At 41.8% G+C, this 17,717-nt stretch overlaps 2 protein-coding genes across 2 annotated transcripts; one reads left to right on the forward strand and one right to left on the reverse strand.

The window, feature by feature from the left end:
• Positions 1-206: 206 nt before the first annotated feature.
• med24 (mediator complex subunit 24) lies at positions 207-13,122 on the forward strand. Its single transcript, XM_061706646.1, has 26 exons — positions 207-296; positions 501-631; positions 1,185-1,267; positions 1,350-1,388; positions 2,507-2,580; positions 2,683-2,906; positions 3,022-3,133; positions 3,237-3,387; positions 3,817-3,930; positions 4,363-4,416; positions 4,519-4,601; positions 4,687-4,773; positions 4,965-5,064; positions 5,661-5,803; positions 6,041-6,078; positions 6,174-6,256; positions 6,413-6,591; positions 6,688-6,787; positions 7,044-7,219; positions 8,077-8,341; positions 8,964-9,145; positions 9,211-9,304; positions 9,385-9,484; positions 10,143-10,223; positions 10,668-10,816; positions 12,069-13,122. The coding sequence occupies exons 2-26, from the start codon at positions 502-504 to the stop codon at positions 12,183-12,185; spliced, it is 2,958 nt and encodes a 985-aa protein (XP_061562630.1). The 5' UTR covers positions 207-296; position 501; the 3' UTR covers positions 12,186-13,122.
• A 310-nt stretch (positions 13,123-13,432) lies between these two features.
• On the reverse strand, positions 13,433-16,033 carry csf3a (colony stimulating factor 3 (granulocyte) a). The gene is made up of 5 exons (XM_061706713.1): positions 15,997-16,033; positions 15,432-15,619; positions 14,592-14,699; positions 14,072-14,209; positions 13,433-13,993 (listed from the first exon to the last, which is right to left on the reverse strand). The coding sequence occupies exons 1-5, from the start codon at positions 16,010-16,012 to the stop codon at positions 13,781-13,783; spliced, it is 663 nt and encodes a 220-aa protein (XP_061562697.1). The 5' UTR covers positions 16,013-16,033; the 3' UTR covers positions 13,433-13,780.
• Between the last annotated feature and the right edge of the window lie 1,684 nt (positions 16,034-17,717).

Below are 17,717 nucleotides of genomic sequence, written 5' to 3' on the forward strand. Positions count from 1 at the left end.
CCTCTTCCGGTGACATATTATTACATTTATACCGAAAGGGTTTTATTTGTACTTTGCAATTTACGTTTCTCTCAAGTTTCACAATATGGTGGTGAAGCGCGGCATCTAGTGGTTGTTATATTATTGTCTTCAATTTAGCCAATCCGCGGAGAGAATATTGCTATGTCCGAGCTTCAACCAATGATCGCTCCCGTCACTGAAAGCAAAATGGCGTCGCTGTCGATCAGGTGCTGAGAAACATTAACGCCGAGTGCTTCAAACAGACATATGTTACGAATTTAAACACATAGCTCAAGGTAAGGAAATAATCAAGGACTTATTTGAGTGGGGTTTTTACTTCTGGTATTATATTTTACACGGCTCAAGAAGTCAATGAATGTATAGCTAGCGAAAGCCTAGCATCCATTCAAAGATTGTCATAGAATGGACTGCGTCCAATGACCATGGCGGGTTGTCTTCAACTTGTGTTTTATGTGAGGCATTTTTTTCCCCCTCCCCAGAATGAAGGTGGTAAATCTGAAGCAAGCCATTCTGCAGGCTTGGAAGGAGCGCTGGAGTGACTACCAGTGGGCTGTTAATATCAAGAAGAACTTTCCAAAGGGAGCAACGTGGGAGTATCTTAACCTCGCAGGTTGGAACTTCTCATAGTATTATTATACTGGGTGAGACAAAAGTAGGTAAACACTTGAAAATTAAATATTGTATTACTTTTAGGTTTTTTCCCCCCCTGACCTCTTTTTTTTTTCCTGACCTCCTTTCTACCAACTGTCACATCTTTTTTTATTCATACATCCTTCCTTCCTTCCATCCCTAAGCGTACTTGTCACCCTTCCTTCCTATCTGACCTCTTTGCTGCTTCCTTTGCTCTCAGATTTTTTTCCTGGCATCCTTCCTTCCTTTTTCCTTATTTTATCTTCCTTTCCTTCCCTTCCTCTCCTTTTCCTTTCATATTCTTTTCTTCCCTCCCTAAAGCTACTTTTCTGGTACCTGCCCAAAACTGACTTAGAATCCACTTTCTTTGTTATTAACTTCAATTATTTGCCATTATTCGCAGTATCTGTAAAAAAAATAAACAAAATAAAAAACAATGAATTTAAAAAGTGTATAGTATATACCTACTTTTGGCCCACCCTAAATATTAGCCGCTTCTTACAGTGTTTTCTTCCCCTTTGTGTATCTTCCAGAAGCGTTAATGGAACAGGCGTTGATTGGTCCATCTCCTAACCCACTTATATTGTCTTATCTGAAATATGCCATAAGTTCACAGGTAAGAGATGAAACCTAAAAATGTGTCTGTTTAGCTGAGTCATTTGCAATCTTTGACAATTACTCCCACTCTCTGTTGTCAGATGGTGTCTTATTCGAGCGTGCTCGTACCCATTAGCAAGGTGACGTACTCATATCATAGTAGCCACGACAATACAGTCAACCCTCGCTATAAGAGACAAAGACCTTTTGCACGTAGCAAAAATTTGTGAGGAGTATAGATGCCCTGCTTAAACAATGTAATAGAAATGTATTGCCTGCCTGTAACAGTAACTACCACCTTCATGACCAAGATTAAAATGCAGTACCTTTAGTAGACCTAAGTTTCATCAAAGACAAGACAGAGGCTTTATTCCTAAAAAGTGTATTCAATATTATTGTAAGCCACTGTAACAGGTATGCATAAACGCAGCGCTTGAATATAGGAAAATTAAAAAAACTGTACAGAAATTATGATTACAATAAAACACAGTTGAAAATAAGCTATATATAAATTGTGCCTAAATAAATTTTTAGGTAATACATTTCTGATGGACTGATGGACTCTTTTGGCCTTAAATACTTGGGCAGTTATTCGTTTGCGTACCATAAGAGGGAGCCCCCATACGGCACTGACAATCATTAGTTTAGAGTGATCATTTAAACACTAAATATACCCCAAGCATGTTCAAATAACACACAATATCATTTCAAACTCAGATATTAGATTACCCTTAAAAATACATGGGTTGCATATTTGATGTTGAAAAAATCCACTGTATGCCACCACTCTGCAACCCACACAAATAGCCAATTACTACTTTCCTATAAGCCTATTTTATGACGTTTTTGACTCTGTGATAGATGGATAACCTTATTCTTTTTTAAATAGTGTACCTATTTCTCAAATGACTCGTTTAGCTTTAGTTGGGCACTCACTGTACCTTATGTTGGGTTGATTTCCGTTAGCAGTTTATCAGCTGTTAAATTCAACCACTGCCAATAGCGATTTGGACCTTTCTCTGCGCCATCTTGTGGAGATTACCACCTGTGCTTCCTCCAGCATCAGCAGTCAACACAACAAGGAACCTCACCTGGAATCTTCCGTCACGCTATTAGCCAGTGGCCAGCGCTAGCTACTCCTCCGCTAAAATGACAACATTTTGCAAAATAGCGAAATCGGCAAGGGTTGACTGCATTCAGTTTTTAGTATATAAACTAAGATGAAGGAGGTCTAATAAAAATGCCTGTCTCTTTGTAGTTTGATGACTTTTCAAGGGATCTGTGCGTTAAGTCTCTCCTGGAGCTCATGGACATGTTTTGCCATCGTCTCACGTAAGTCATTTATGTTTAATGTGCACGCTACACTATCGTACTAAAATGAAAATAAAAGAAATGTTTCCCTCTTGTTTAAATTGCACCCTTGTGACTCTGAAGCTGCCACGGGAAAGCCGAGGAATGCATCGGGCTGTGTCGCGCTCTGCTCGGGGTGGTGGTGTGGCTGCTGCAGGGCTGCGCTTGCTACTGCGAGAGGCTGAGGGAACCGGGTCCGTTGAGCGGCACCGAGGCCTGTCTGGCAGAGTGCCGGGAGAGGCTGCACAAACTCATGAGCAGCACCAAGAACAGAGCCCTGGTGCACATCGCTCGGCTGGAAGATCAAGGTGTCAGATTTATAGCCCGGTTTTGTTATCTGCAAACTTTTAAGACTGCTAGCAGCACAGGGAAATACCAGAATGCAACTAAATGTCTGCACGTTTCTGGTGATTTCCTCCAAAGGGTCCTGGAGTAATGTAGAGCAAGCTATTCTTAAAGTGAGCGATGGCCTCGGCTATATATCTAACCCAACGTTGCGGACTCAATTAGAGGAAAGCTTGTCACTGGTGAAAGGGTACGCCTTCCCTTCTTCATTTGTAAATGCTGACACAAAGCTATCAAGGCTTTTGCATGTCATTTTATCCCATCTTAATCAGCGACATCCGTTTTGTCCTCAGCATCCCACAGATGCTGTCTGTGCAGTGTGACCCACTGCTGCACGCCTCCTTCCCGTCAATCCACGCATTCATCATGCTCGAAGGCACCATGAATTTGACAGGGGAGACGCAGCCGATGGTTGAGCAGCTGATGATGATCAAGAGAATGCAGGTAAGAATATTTTTTTCTCCCCCAAGTTTTTGTTTTTAATTGTAACTATTTTCAATTCTGATACATTGCAGGTTTATTGGACTTGATTTTGTTAATTCTAGTAAGGCTGCAACGATTAATCGAATAACTTGAATAATTCAATTGCAAAGAAGCGTCGAAGCAAAATATCGACGCTTTGTAGGGATCATGCTAGGGAAGTGCAGTTTGTACCACAACAGTACGCCTGCGATCGCCACCACAAGCTAATGTATCGATGTTAGCTATTTAATATAGCCTTCCGTCAGCAGGTACAGTGTGTTGTAAAACCCTGACAAGTGGTTAAGGATAGGCACACGCGCCAGTGTACTTTCAATTGCTGTATTGAACAAAAAGTATGAAAACAAATAAGCACAGTAAGAGTAGTTATCTAAAATCGCCTGTCCTCCGCAGAGAATCCCGACTCCCTTCTTTGTGATGGAGCTCTGGAAGGCTTGTTTTACCGGTCTCATCGAGTCACCAGAGGGCACCGAGGAGCTCAAATGGACTGCCTTCACATTCCTCAAGGTGAATTTATGAATGAATTTGTGGACCAGCTTTTTAACTTACTGACAGTGAACACTGACGAAAGACAAATTCCTCTAAATTTGTAAGGCTAGAGAGTTGGTTTGTATTTTAGTTTTTTCTTTATTTGAAATCGTTAGTGATCCAATTTAGATGTCACAATCACGATTTGTCATGGCAAACACAATCACATCACACATCGGTCTAGTAAAACTCGAGTGTTTTACGTCACAAAAGCTACTACTTAATCAGTTTATGAATCGATCAGGGCTCGGGTTGAGAACCCTTAGTTTCCAGTTCTTAATTTTGCCAATGCAATACAATAATTGGACTTTTTGGGGAGAGTTTGTGTAAGGTAAAGCGTGGTTTGATGAGTTTGAACTAGAAAAACCTGTATGCCCCACTTAATTCACTTTCCTTTTTCTCCATCTGCAGATTCCACAAGTTCTGCTCCGGCTGAAGAAGTACCCTCAGGGTGACAAAGGACAGGTAAAGCGATGTTTGGACACGAACGAGTGACTCTCTCTCACTGCCTGCTTTTTTTTAGAGGCTTTAAGATGTAACATGCTCCAAATGTTACTCCCCCCCCAGGACTTTACGGAGGATGTGAATGTTGCCTTTCAGTACCTACTCAAACTGACACCACTGCTGGACAAAGCTGATCAAAGATGCAAGTGAGTGTCCTGCTAGTACAATGTAAAGAGGTTGTAGAAGAGCTGTTAGAAAGCGCTGTAGAATAAATAATAATTTTCCTCCTAGCTGTGACTGCCTGGGCATGCTGCTACAGGAGTGTAACAAGCTCGGCCTACTGTCTGACTCAAACGCAGAGGTCCTCACGTCGAAACGGTACAATGTCCTTCTCCAGTTTTTGGGAACTTTGCCAATTACAGTCATTATATTTCAATGTATTAACGTATTATCACACACCCCATCCCGTTTGTTTTTTTTTTTTTTTTTTCTTTCCCTTCTCGGACCTCTCCTCCTTTCCTCTGCCCCTCCCCCCTCCCCCTGCACCTTTGATTCAGGACGGAGGACAGGAAGTTCTCCCCAAAACTAAAAACCGCGGAAAATGCAAATATCCAACCAAACCCTGGCCTCATCCTCCGAGCTGAACCCACCGTGACCAATATTCTCAAGGTAGACACAAAAGGCTCTTAAAAACATGTATTTCTTCTTATTATTGTTGAATCAGCACCAAATAGAATTTCAAAAGTATAAAGGCTTAGTATCGGACATATAGAGAGTCTTCACTGAACCTAACATAAATTTTTTTTTCACTATTCTGCCAATTTTCCTTGTACGGGAACTACTATAAAATGTACTTTCTAATTGGAGGCATTTAAGTTTTTGGGATGTGTACTCGCTGTGTGTCTCAACATCAATAAAGAAAGATGAGTTATTCCCAATCACCAGGTTACTAAAATACATATGTGAGTGTATTTTGGGACGAGATTATTATTGCATCAGTTTATAGTTTATTCAGAGGAGGTACGACTCATTTTGCTTTGTGTGCAACCTTTTGTCTATGGGAAGTTCATTCATTAGAGCAACATATGGTGACTTCACAAAACGATCTGGCTTTTTATTTAGATTAGCTTGTATTGCCTGTTACACTGTTCTAGTGAAAACCGAGTTTGTCACAGTTTGCCTTCCCCCCCCTCTCTGTTTGTCTGATCATTACGCTAATAGGTGCAACAAAAAATAAACCTAAAACCTTCCTTTTGGCCCATTAGACAGTAGATGCCGACCACTCCAAGTCTCCGGAGGGCCTTTTGGGCGTCCTTGGTCACATGTTGTCCGGGAAGAGCTTGGATCTGCTCCTGGCGGCTGCAGCTGCCACAGGGAAACTCAAGTCATTTGCCCGCAAGTTCATCAAGTTAGTACATGCACCAGACACTTCATTAAGTACACTGTCACAGACGGACAAAAATATAATCCTTTTCCCTTTTGATTGACGCTGCCTTGAAGGTGTTCATTTGGTGGTCATATTTTGCATGAAGCTATTTTTTGTTCTTTCTCTCCCCCCTCAAGATTTTGGAGCGTTTGTGTTGACACTTATAGATGTTGCACAACAGGTTACTAACATTGTTTTTTTTTTTTTGCGGGGGGGCAGGCTTAATGAGTTTCCCAAGCACATCAGTGGTGAAGGATGTAAGTAAATTTACAATCCAATTTATTCCTTTGTTGACGTCCTGCTTTTTAACATGTAAGATGCTAAAAATGAGGCTTTTCCTCCTCTTCTGCAGCTAAGTCTGCATCCGTTCGGGCCCTGCTCTTCGACATCTCCTTCCTGATGCTTTGCCATGTAGTGCAGACATACGGCTCTGAGGTCAGCATGTGGACATGCTTGCATGTGAAAAGTCACGAACGAGCCTGTGTTTTCAGTGCAGAGCCACAAGATGGCTTCACCAGCAATTTACTCGTTATTCCCTTCCTGCAGAGCACCATAAACTAGAGCTAGTTTGGCCCTTTCTCCTTTCAACAGGTTGTCCTTTCTGACCCCAGCCCCTCAGGGGAGACACCCTTTTTTGAAACATGGCTACAAACGTGTATGCCTGAAGAGGGGAAGATTCTGAACCCGGATCACCCCTGCTTCAGGCCCGAGCCCGGGAAAGTAGAGAGTCTGGTGACCCTGTTGAACAATTCCTCAGAGATGAAGCTAGTGTGAGTTGCAAACTAATCTCAGGGTACTTCCAGGGAACACCCTATTTATTATATATCGGTTGTGGCTTTTTCACCTGTATTTCATTTCTTTGACAGTCAAGTGAAATGGCATGAAATCTGCCTCAGCACCCCGGCGGCGATTTTGGAAGTTCTGAACGCATGGGAGAACGGCGTGCTGTCTGTGGAGGCAGTACAGGTGTGTCCGGTATTCCTTTTAATTGTGTTTATTTCACTGGTCACGGAAGTGAGCGTGACATATTCTGTGGAAAGTGAGGAGTAACCGCGTGGTAACTGTGACATCATCGAGAGTTGTCTAATTAGTGTCGCCGTTTCCTTCTTCCATTGGAGTTTTGATATGACTCAATGCGGATGCGTTTTTGTCATACATTCTCTTTCCATTCACAATTGCAGTTCCTCTTTTTGACACCCATCCTCCCCCTGTCTGAGCACAGAAGATCACTGACAACATCAAGGGCAAAGTGTGCAGTATGGCGATCTGCGCGGTGGCGTGGCTGGTGGCCCACGTCAGGATGTTGGGGCGGGATGAGAGGGAGAAGCCGCAGACCATGATCCGGCAGCTCGTCACTCCGCTCTATGGCGAGAACACGCTACAGTTTTACAGCGAACGGTATAAACACCCCTAACATCGTATACCTTCACATTAATAACCATTTACTTCACCATTCTAAAAAAAAATCCATCTTCTTTTACGACTAGAATGGCCCCACATCATGTACAGCCAAAGTTAGTTTGGTTCATTATTATATTATCCATCTTCAATGAGCACTATCATATATACAGTGGTGCCTTGAGATACAAGTTTAATTCGTTCTGTGACTGTGCTTGTAATAAAACCATTTTTTAATGTTTTTTTAAAAATAGGATACCACTTTAATATTAATTAAAAAGAATGCAAAGAATTAGACCGTTATTGACGCATTCTTATTGTAAATTCAATGGACACACATTTTCCATGTTGACTTTGACAGTAAACTTCCACTAGGAGTAGCAAAAACAGCTTGGAGTTGTTCACTGCCACCATAAGGCACTCAAACATTTGCACACAAGTCAAAGCAAAACAACAACAAAAAAAGGCCTAACAACGGCTCGTATCTCGAAAGACTCGTAAGCCAGATCACTCATTTCTCAAGGCACCAACCTACAATGAAGCCCATTTGCAGGGCTTAGGGACCAAGCCCTGATATATAGTAAAAATTGGACACCCTTCCAAAAATGTTTATAAATGCCTATTAGTTAAAACTACCCCAAACTATGGTCCCAAAGACGCTTTAATATCATTTTAAACTAATTCTACCCTGACAAATAAATGCCTTACACATGATTTGATTAAGAAGAAGAAGAAAAAAGAAAACTAAACATTCATCTAACTACGTGAAGGCTGACGTTTTGACCGAGCTCTTGTATTGGATCTCACCGTCTGACGAATTTTCAGTATATGACCCTCTCCATTTGCCCTTCCCGCAGTGTGATAATAATGAGCTCCATCATGGAGCACATGTGTGCCGACGTCTTCCAACAAACGGCGGCGACTCTGCGGCCGCCCATGGAGGGCCAGGAGCCCATCCCCTATCGCAACCTGTTACCGGCCAAGGAGCCCATCCAGGCCGCCCTCACCAAGCAGTTCCAGGTGGTGTTGCGCAAAGGCTGGGTGGACAGCCGAGCGCTACATCTGTTCCAGAGTCTGCTCAACATGGGAGGCGTCTTCTGGTTCACCAATAATTTGGTCAAGGTAGGTGGTGAAGAAAGAAAAGCTGAATAATTGTCTCATTTTGTCATCTTAAAGAATGAATACTACAGTGGTATTCAGTGGAAAGTCATGTCTTTGGTGGTATGGAGCTTTACAAAAGCGTTTAGAATTTGTATTTATTTTTTATCCCTTTTTAAATTAATTTTTTATCCTATTGGTTTTCAATGTTTTTACAACAAGTACCACCTCAAAATCTATCTATCTATATAGATGGATAGATATATCTATATCTATCTACGTGTGTGTGTGTGTGTGTGTTTATATATATATATATATATATATATATATATATATATATATATATAGAGAGAGAGAGAGAGAGCGAGAGAGAGAGAGAGAGAGAGAGATTAAATTACATTATCTTAGTAGGCCTAAGTGTTCAGCAAAAACCGGGCATCGTGGCAATCCTTAAAGGTCAAATAGAGGCAACTTGACTCCCGTTTGTTAAATATTTTTGTGTTTTTCTTGTTTGCGAAAGTGTTTTCAAAACGACTTTGACGATGCTTTTATACTAACTAAACCTAACCTTTCACCATGCATGCTTGTAGCTTATTGGAGGTAAATGTAGCAACCCGTCGTGTTAAAATGTGTAATCTAATTTTAGGAGCTGCTCAAGGAAACCCGGCAGGAGTGGGCTCATCGAGTAGTGGAGTTGCTTTACAGCATCTTCTGTCTGGACAGTCACCAGATCACCCTGACCTTGCTGGGCACCATAGTGCCCAGCCTGCTCACTGACTCAGCCCACTGGCACAGCCTGGTAGACCCACCTGGCAAAGCGCTGGCCAAGTAAGCCATTGAAAGTTCGTTGTTTTAGCAGCTGGTATTAAACCACCCTCGTGATGCTTCCTCAGGTTGTCCGTGTGGTGCGCACTAAGCTCCTACTCGTCCCACCACAAAGGCTCCTGCTCGGCTCATCAACGAAGAAGACAGCGAGAAGATATCGAGGTAAACGCACCACGCAGGCTGCAGATCGGCTATGCCGTAAAGTACAATACGTGTCTATTGCGTGTGCTTTTGGGTCGCAGGACTACAGCAGCCTATTTCCTTTGGATGACACTCAACCCTCCAAACTAATGCGCCTCCTCAGCTCCAATGAGGATGAGCCTGTTGCACTTTCCAGTCCAGGTCAGTCTATAAATCCAAGCTGTCAATATGACCTTGCTATTCTTCTGACTGATCTGTGGAACAGAATACCGTGCTACCTTGGTGACGTGGAGACGACGCGTGCAGTCACGTGACTGCCCGGCTCCGTTTGACCGGTCAAATGGAGTCAAATGTCACCAGTAGCTCCGTTGGATTGGTGAAACGGAGTCATGTGACAGCGCCCAAGGCGGAAGTCTCTCTGACAAACCAAAACATGGATCTCACAAGCAATAGTCGGTTAATATAGATAAAAGTAGCAAGCAGCATATACCTCAATGTAACGGACTAAAAGTACAGTTTCTCCTTAATAAAATAAAAGTGGAAAAAAAAGTGTTGCATTAAAACTACTCTGACAAGTGCAATTTATCCATAAAATTACTTGTATTTAATTTTATTTCATAAAATTACTTTTATTTAACAGAGAAAATACCCACAGTTGGTTCATGGTAATCATGTTAAACCCACAAATGAGTGTTTTGTGAGCACGTTATACCTATTTCCAGATTAGTATTTTGTGGCCCCAGATTAACATTTTGTGCACATTATATCTGTAAATCACAATATAATTTCATGTCTGGAGCCAGTAGATTTGCTTATATTGTTTTGTTTTTTTCTCCCTCCACCCAAAAAAATCATTTAGGAGACCGATCTATGAGCAGCTCCCTGTCTGCCTCCCAGCTCCACACTGTCAACATGAGAGACCCACTCAACCGCATCCTGGGTGAGATATCTGTCTTTGCCAGACGCTGAACCCTTTTCCTTGAAACGAGGAACATTTGTGTGCTTCCTGCCTCTCTCTTTATGGTTCCTCCCTCCTGAGTAGAACTGTTGCAGAGTCAAATATGGGCCATCCGGTGCCGTCACTGAATTACTCACCAGGAGGTGTCACCAATGATTTTATCCCCTGCTCCGAACCCTCTTAATTTGAGTGTTGTCACTACAATCCACGCAAGATTGTAGAGAGGAAATTATGTAAAATCACGTGTCAGCAGAGATGCTTTGTATCACAATAGATGTCTGCGATCCATTATCTTTATAAAGCCAGAGTTTTTGGGCCCCCGATTTTATCTCAATATGGAAACATAACGTATTAAATTGTTTACTTTCACACGAATAACGTAACTTCAACCCTGTCAATTTATGGGATCTGTTTCCTTTTCCTCAGCCAACCTTTTCCTTCTCATTTCCTCCATCTTGGGCTCCAAGATGGCGGGGCCTCACACCCAGTTTGTACATAGCTTCATGGAGGAGTGTGTTGAATGCCTGGAGCAGGGAAGTCGTGGAAGCATCCTGCAGTTCATGCCGTTTACAATGGTGAGTCAGGAGGGCAGGCCAGACAGGTGGTTAAGGGGAGGGAAGGCGGGTCCTCCTTATTTCTTAACTTACTGGAAAATAGTGGAATTAAGTGCTTATTCTTGCAAAATGATGCTGATTCGACACAACAGATGTTCTATATAACTCTGTGGTGTTGGGGTTATGTAAGGTTTGTAAGCCGCCCTTTATCCATCATCGGTCATTTTTCAACACATTTTGTCAAATAAATCAAGCGAGTATTCTTCTTACAGCGCATACTTCCGACAAGAATTTTTCAACACTCGCGATATAGCGGTGCCGTGATACGACTGATCATCCGGCCGTCGAGCGCAAACCTACGATACGAGCGCTGTTCAGTGGCAGATAGATTTACTACATGCTCTTCAAAAATGAGGCTTCAAGCTGTTTCTTGCGATTCTCAGTTTTAAGTCGACTGTCAAACTAAATCTTAGAGAGTTCAACTTTTATTTACAAGGAGTGCGTGCTTTAGCCTTTAGTCTGCTAGCTTTAGGCTAACGCTGACATAGGCAATTATTAGGATTTGTCACTGTGTTATAACCCTTTTAGTAGTGGGTATTTGAACACCAACGGTACAGCAACACATGTAGACAGACAATATATCAGTACTCACAGTCTTATACAGTATTCTTTACCCTCTGCGAAGAACAACTGTACGACTCCCACTTGGGTTCTAGGCAGGACACACCCCATTGCAATATAATTGGCTGCTGCATCCGGGCAGGTAAAGTGTGAATTGGCCTTTATACCACCCCCAGGTGGTTAAGCGCACACCGGAATGAGTAGCACAGTGTGCATTGAATCGAAATGAGAGTGTGACAAAAACATTTCCATTCTATTTAACTATGTAATTACTGTATATCTTTTATAAAGTCTAATATTATAGTGTTATTTTTCTCATTAAAATAACAGCTTTTTATTAATTTATGTATTTATTTGACAAAAGAATGGGATTTCCATTCATTTCAAAGGAGAAAAGATGATTTGAGATATTTTGAGTTATGAGCTTGGTTACGGAACTATTTAAAGTTTTTTTTTTTTTTTTTTTTTTTTTTTTTAAACTGGCCATGTACATGCCTGGTCATGTACAAAGTCACAATAACTGATTCAATGGTCAACTGGCATCTTCCGCAAAATAAAACATGACTAAACTGTTGTGCAACATGTTGCGTGCGTTCATTCATTCATATTAATTTGTTCTTTTTTTTTTTTTTTTTTTTTTCTGTGCCTCCAGGTCTCTGAGCTGGTGAAGCTGCCCGCTCTGGCCAAACCCAAAGTGGTCCTGGCCGTCACCGACTTGACTCTGCCCCTGGGGAGGAGAGTGGCGGCTAAAGCCATCGCTGCCTTGTAACCACTTGAGGTTCATACACAAAACGTTAGGGATATTTGGCTTACAGTGGAAATTTCAGGATAAGCCTAAAATGCTCTTTAACCTTTATAGGTGAACTTAATTTGGTCTTCTCTAAATTTTCGAATGTACATGTCCAACGTTTCAGGACTTTTTGAACAGGTTGCTGCTCTCTAAGAAGGAGCAAAATTCCCAACAGGAGTTTGATCCATTGAAACCTTCAAGGACATCCACTTCTACGCCTTACTGTGAGACTTCCAGTCTTTATTTGACAAACTGCTGGTGACACTGTGACCCTCTAAGCTTAGTGGCCACTTTGAGGTACCGTTGAAGAAATATTAGTTGCCATCTTAGTCTCATTATGTCAAAATGTGAACAGATGACGAGAACCGTTTAATTTAATAGCAATTCTAATTGAAGCGGTATATGTTATCGGTCCGTTCATCAAACACCTGTTGTGAATTTTGCAGTTCCGCACCTTGTTAGAGAAGGTCAAATTTAGTGCACTTGTTAAGGTTAAAGTGCATTTTAGGATCTTGGAGAAAATTAAACCGAAACCTGAATATTCCTAACTTTTTGTGAGGAGTGTATATTTTGAATTAGTGAGCAAAGCGATCCAATCAGCCTCAACATGATTTGACACTTTGCTTTTAAAATGTCATTTGTGTGTTTGTAAACATTTGCTACATTTTGATATCCCATCAAGATTAAAAAGAAAGTTTCTCATCTGGTTCCTAATGCCATACATTATTGAATGTTTGCATCATCTCAGAGTCACATGTTTAGAGACGTCAGCACATGACTGTGAGGGAGCCTTTTCATCACCCCAAGTGACGTCTGCGGTCACCGGCAGTCATCCCACCGCTTGCAACACTTCCTCTCGGAAGGCTGCAAGAGTCGTAAGGCACGAACCTCCTTCCCTGTTGTTCCCACAAGTTAATCGCAGTCTGAATTAAATAGAATTGTACAAGTCCTGGGTGTTCATAAAGTCTCTTTACAAAAAGACAAGACTGGAAATTATTACATTGGCATCAATGATCCCAATGTGCTGCCAATGCAAAGTGATTCAAATCTTTGCTAACCGCTGACTAAATAGTACATACAAAAATCTGATCAACATATCTCATCGATTTGCTTTTTTCCATATTTTTTTAAATTGAGGCTTTGTGTAGACCCTGTATTATGACTGATGGTCAGAGAGGCACAAATTAAGAAAACAGTTTATTGAAGGACAAATAAATACCATTCGCATAAACATTCATACGAAAATATTCCATAAATAACACATTCAACTTGATTGAACCTAGTATTTCAAGATGCCCCATAATGTCTAATAAGAATCAATGGACAGTCAGACTCTGCTACAGATTACAGCCCGACGAGATTAGTATATTGGTGCAATATTATGACAATGTGATTGTGTGAGACAGGCAAGTAAGTGGTGGCAGTTATTGTAGACACAAGGCAGCATGCAACGAGTCATCTTAGCCGTTCAATCATATATAAATAAATATTTAGAATAAATATGCAAATAGAAAAATAAATCCATTAACAGATCAATAAATACTTCTGGTATATTACAAATAAAGAGAGCAGTGTTATTTCAGTTGTGTCAGCAGGTCACTGTCCCTTTCCGGCTCATGGCTGGTGTCCAGTCCCCTGAGGAAGCGGTGTGCGTCCTGGCCCAGAGACTGGAGCTGCACCAGCGTCAGGTGGGCGGCCACCTGAACCTCAAAGTCGCCGTGCAGGTATAAAGTCACGGGGCTGGGCGTTGTCTGCGCCACGTAATCCGTCTGGAGAGCTCTCAGCATCTGCGTCGAGACACGCGCGCATGATCAAAGGTGGCCAAAGTCATGGCTTTTGTGACGTTAACGTCATTGTTTTTCTACCTTGCTAATTTGAATGGCAAGATCTCGGACGGTATTCATGAGGTCAGTCACTCTCTGCGTTTCTAGCCGAGATGAGACGAGGCTCAGCAAGGCCTGGTGCAGCTGCAGACCCTCATGCACGTGTTTCAGACTGCTCTCCTGATGGGGAAACGGCCAGCAAGCATTTGGTTACTTCATTGTGGAGACCGGACGCCTCACTTTGATCAATCAGGCAAGAGAACCACTGAAGCTCATGAACAATTCCCAATCGGATGTGAGGATGTTAGGGTGAGGATTAAGCGCTCCGGAAAAAGGAAGAATGGATGAATATCTTTGAAAAGCTCTCAATTCCTGGTTCCATGCCAGTGTTGTACTGAACAGAAAAATTCTGCCCAGACGAACTGTCATGGATGTGACTATACAACAATCAATTTTGCACAGCTGGCAAATTCTTAATCAGAATTCCGATGCTTAAACGAAGTGCAATGATAGTAATTGATATTACAATAAATACAACAACAAGAAATGCTCGCTCGCTCACCAATGAAACTTTTTCCGAGGCAATTTTGAACACGGGAGCAGCAGGGAAGTTGATGTTCGACGCCATTGTGCCAAGCTTGGCGTTTTCGGAGGAATTCAGCTTCAGGGTCTGGGGTGAGGAAAAACAAGCGCACAGACATGTTAAAACATGGCGAGACGTGCTTTCACCACGTTTGTTTGGAAATGACTGATTTCATAAGGGATGGAATTGTTTTTTTGTCGCGATGACAACTTGGTCTCATACACTCATTAGGTCCAGTACAAATTAAAAGAGCAGATTTATTTGTGTTTTTTTTTCAGCAAGGCAACCGGGCTCCCAAAGTAGTAGCAGCACTTGTGTCCCTTGATGGATTTGCATTTGATTGAGCGGTATCAGTTTAGGCCAGTTCCTACCGGATTATAGACCAGCATTTACACCTATGGTTAATTTAAAGGCCGCAATGAACCTATATGACATGCATGTTTTGGGATTGTAGGTGGAATCTGCAGAAAAGCCCAAAACTGTGAAGCAAACCATTACAATAAAGTGCTGCCTGTTGCTTGCCTCGTGAGCAAATTACAAACTTTAAGCAATATGGAAACCTATTCAATATTTTGGAAGCGGAACTGAAAGTAAACATTTCCCCTTATCATCTTTGATTCGAAACGCCTGAAGTTGTTCATTTTTGTGAGCAAAAAGCCAATGACAGGAGTCCAATGATTCGTTCGAGCTCGATTATTAATGCCTGCCAGCATCCAGCCAAGTGCGACAATCCAATTAGATCCACAACCTGCTCGCGTTTATTAATAATAATAATAATAACGATCCGAGCTGGGGGTGGAAGACGAAGAGCCTCCTCACCTCGGCGTAGATGCTCGATCTGTGCGCATCGGGGATGGCGAGCAGGATCTTGTCGGTCAAACTGCGGCTCCTCCGGACCAGCACTTGGAATTGCGCCCCTTCAACAAGTGCGCACATGTCGGCGCAAACCTCCGGCAGGGGCGCGGCGCCCGCGATTCTGGCCATGTAGAAGAGAGGCAGGGCGAAAACTGCAGGAAAATGACCCCCCCACCCCCAAAAAAAAAAAAAAAAAAAAAAAATCAAAATGGAGATTAACGACGTGCAATCCAAAAGGCGTGCAGCGCCAGGCTTGTGCTGTCCCTCTCTGGCTCTTCCCTCGCCCCTGTGCTGCCTCCCTCCAGGCCAGAGTAGTTGCCAATTCCCAAGTCACGTGAGGGACAAATGCATTGGAAAGCCTTGTAATAAATAAATACAATCGTAATAAGCCACGTATATCAAATATGCTCTTTAAAAAGTCAATATGTTGTTGTTTTTTTTAATTTTAAATATATATTTAAACACTTTCTGTTCAGTTCCTCTCTGGCTGAGTTTGCAACGTTTCACCCACATTGACGTCACTACTCACCAATCAGGACGCGCATAGCCTCGACTAGGGGAATGTCTTTAGAGGACTGACCTCAAGTGCACACAGTTGATTGATTGAGCGCACCGAAAAATTATACGTACGTGTATCTATATATATATGAGAGGCAAGCAGTGGAGAGATCCTGGGCTTTCCCAATACTTGCCCCGGAGAGCGTGTCATTGTCCGTGATTGCAGAGTTCCCTTTTATTTCGCCTCATTCTGATTTAACGAAGCCTAATTTGGGAAACGTATGAACAATATCTCGATTTGGATCTCAGCACGTGTGTAAATTCTTATTCATGTCGCCAAATAACATAAGATAACAAATACTTGTCCACCACTGATTAACAAAGGTTCAAATATTTTCCTTTTCTTAAGTTGATTTCCCAAGTATTTGTACTTGAGTGTTTATTTTTCTGACAACTTTTTACTTTAAATCCCTATATTTTGAAACCGATATCGGTACTTTATACTCCTGACTTTGCCAAAATAGACTCGTTACTACCACATGACGCGCGTGCACACTCACGGCATACAACGAGGCGCTCTAAAGCGGCCACGCCAGCGGACTATCCACGGCGAAGATGCATTTTCGGGGTGTACGTAGAGCTATCAAGCTAATTGCCTCAACTTGTTGCGGTGTACAGTGGAGGACACACGTAAACAAACAACCATTCATGATCACATGCACACCTATGGGCAATTTAAAGTGAAATGAACATTTTTGGAAGGCTCGGTTTCGAACTTTGAAGCTCTGAACTGTAAAGCAGTCGTGATAACCACTAGTACGCAGTGCTTCTCCGGTAATAAAACAACCTGGGAAAAGCGACAGCGACGATATTATTTTGACATGAGGGGTGTACGTGATACTTTGTTCAATCATAGACTTGATTATTGTCATGGAGTAGTGGTCTGATTTTTTATTTTATTATTTATTTTATTTTTTTTTGCAGCCTGATTACTGTAAATGGGGGAAATAAATAGGCCTGACCGGTGCAAGAGTGCCATCTAGTGGAAGAACTTGTGTTTGCCGTCAGGGTAGGAATTGGATGACATTGCATATGAGAGTAAATGTATTTAATTCTCTATGTAAAGTTAACATTTATATTGGAATGTTTTAGATGACACATTAATTTGTTTTGTTTTGTTTTGTAATTGGGGATTTAGTCTGTTAGTGTTGACCTGTTGTTACTCTAATAAGTTATATTTGAATGACGCATACACATAGTTCAAGAAAAGTTTGTATTTTTGAACAATATTTGATGAAAATAAAACGTTTTTTTCAGTCAAGTAAAAAGCTGTCAGAAAAATAGTCAAGCAAAAAATCTACTCAAGTACAGCAACCAAGTATTTGTACTTTGTTACTTGCCCGCCACTGCCAATTAACAATTAACATAAGCAAAGAAAAGTTTTTTTTTTTGCACCATCATAACCCAGCTGCAAGCATTTTTTTTATTTTTTTTTTATAAATGTGGTATGCCTTCCTTTCACACCAATGCGATACTGCAGCCTTGCATCGCATTCATCTCCAGCCTGCAACTGACAGGAATGTTAAAGAAGGCTTTGTGGAGCATCAGCAGCGGCTCGCCTCTCAGACAACTATCGAGAACATGGACCCGCGGGTCAGTCTGGTGTGATTGAAGAGGCCGTGAGGTTTGTCTCTGTTTTATTTTTATTTTTTTTTGTAAATGTTTTTCTCTATTTATGTATTGATTTGTTTT

The sequence above is a fragment of the Phycodurus eques genome, chromosome 19 (genome assembly GCF_024500275.1).
Source record: "Phycodurus eques isolate BA_2022a chromosome 19, UOR_Pequ_1.1, whole genome shotgun sequence".
Classification (NCBI taxonomy): Eukaryota; Metazoa; Chordata; class Actinopteri; order Syngnathiformes; family Syngnathidae; genus Phycodurus; species Phycodurus eques.

Coding starts and splice junctions, on each gene's coding strand:
- med24 (XM_061706646.1), top strand. CDS start 502: ATGAAGGTGGTAAATCTGAAGCAAGCCATTCTGCAGGCTTGGAAGGAG. Junction 3,388..3,816: donor TGATGATCAAGAGAATGCAG/GTAAGAATATTT, acceptor TGTCCTCCGCAG/AGAATCCCGACTCCCTTCTT. Junction 7,220..8,076: donor CTACAGTTTTACAGCGAACG/GTATAAACACCC, acceptor CCCTTCCCGCAG/TGTGATAATAATGAGCTCCA.
- csf3a (XM_061706713.1), bottom strand. Junction 14,700..15,431: donor GATCGAGCATCTACGCCGAG/GTGAGGAGGCTC, acceptor TCCTCACCCCAG/ACCCTGAAGCTGAATTCCTC. Junction 13,994..14,071: donor TTGCCATTCAAATTAGCAAG/GTAGAAAAACAA, acceptor GTCTCGACGCAG/ATGCTGAGAGCTCTCCAGAC.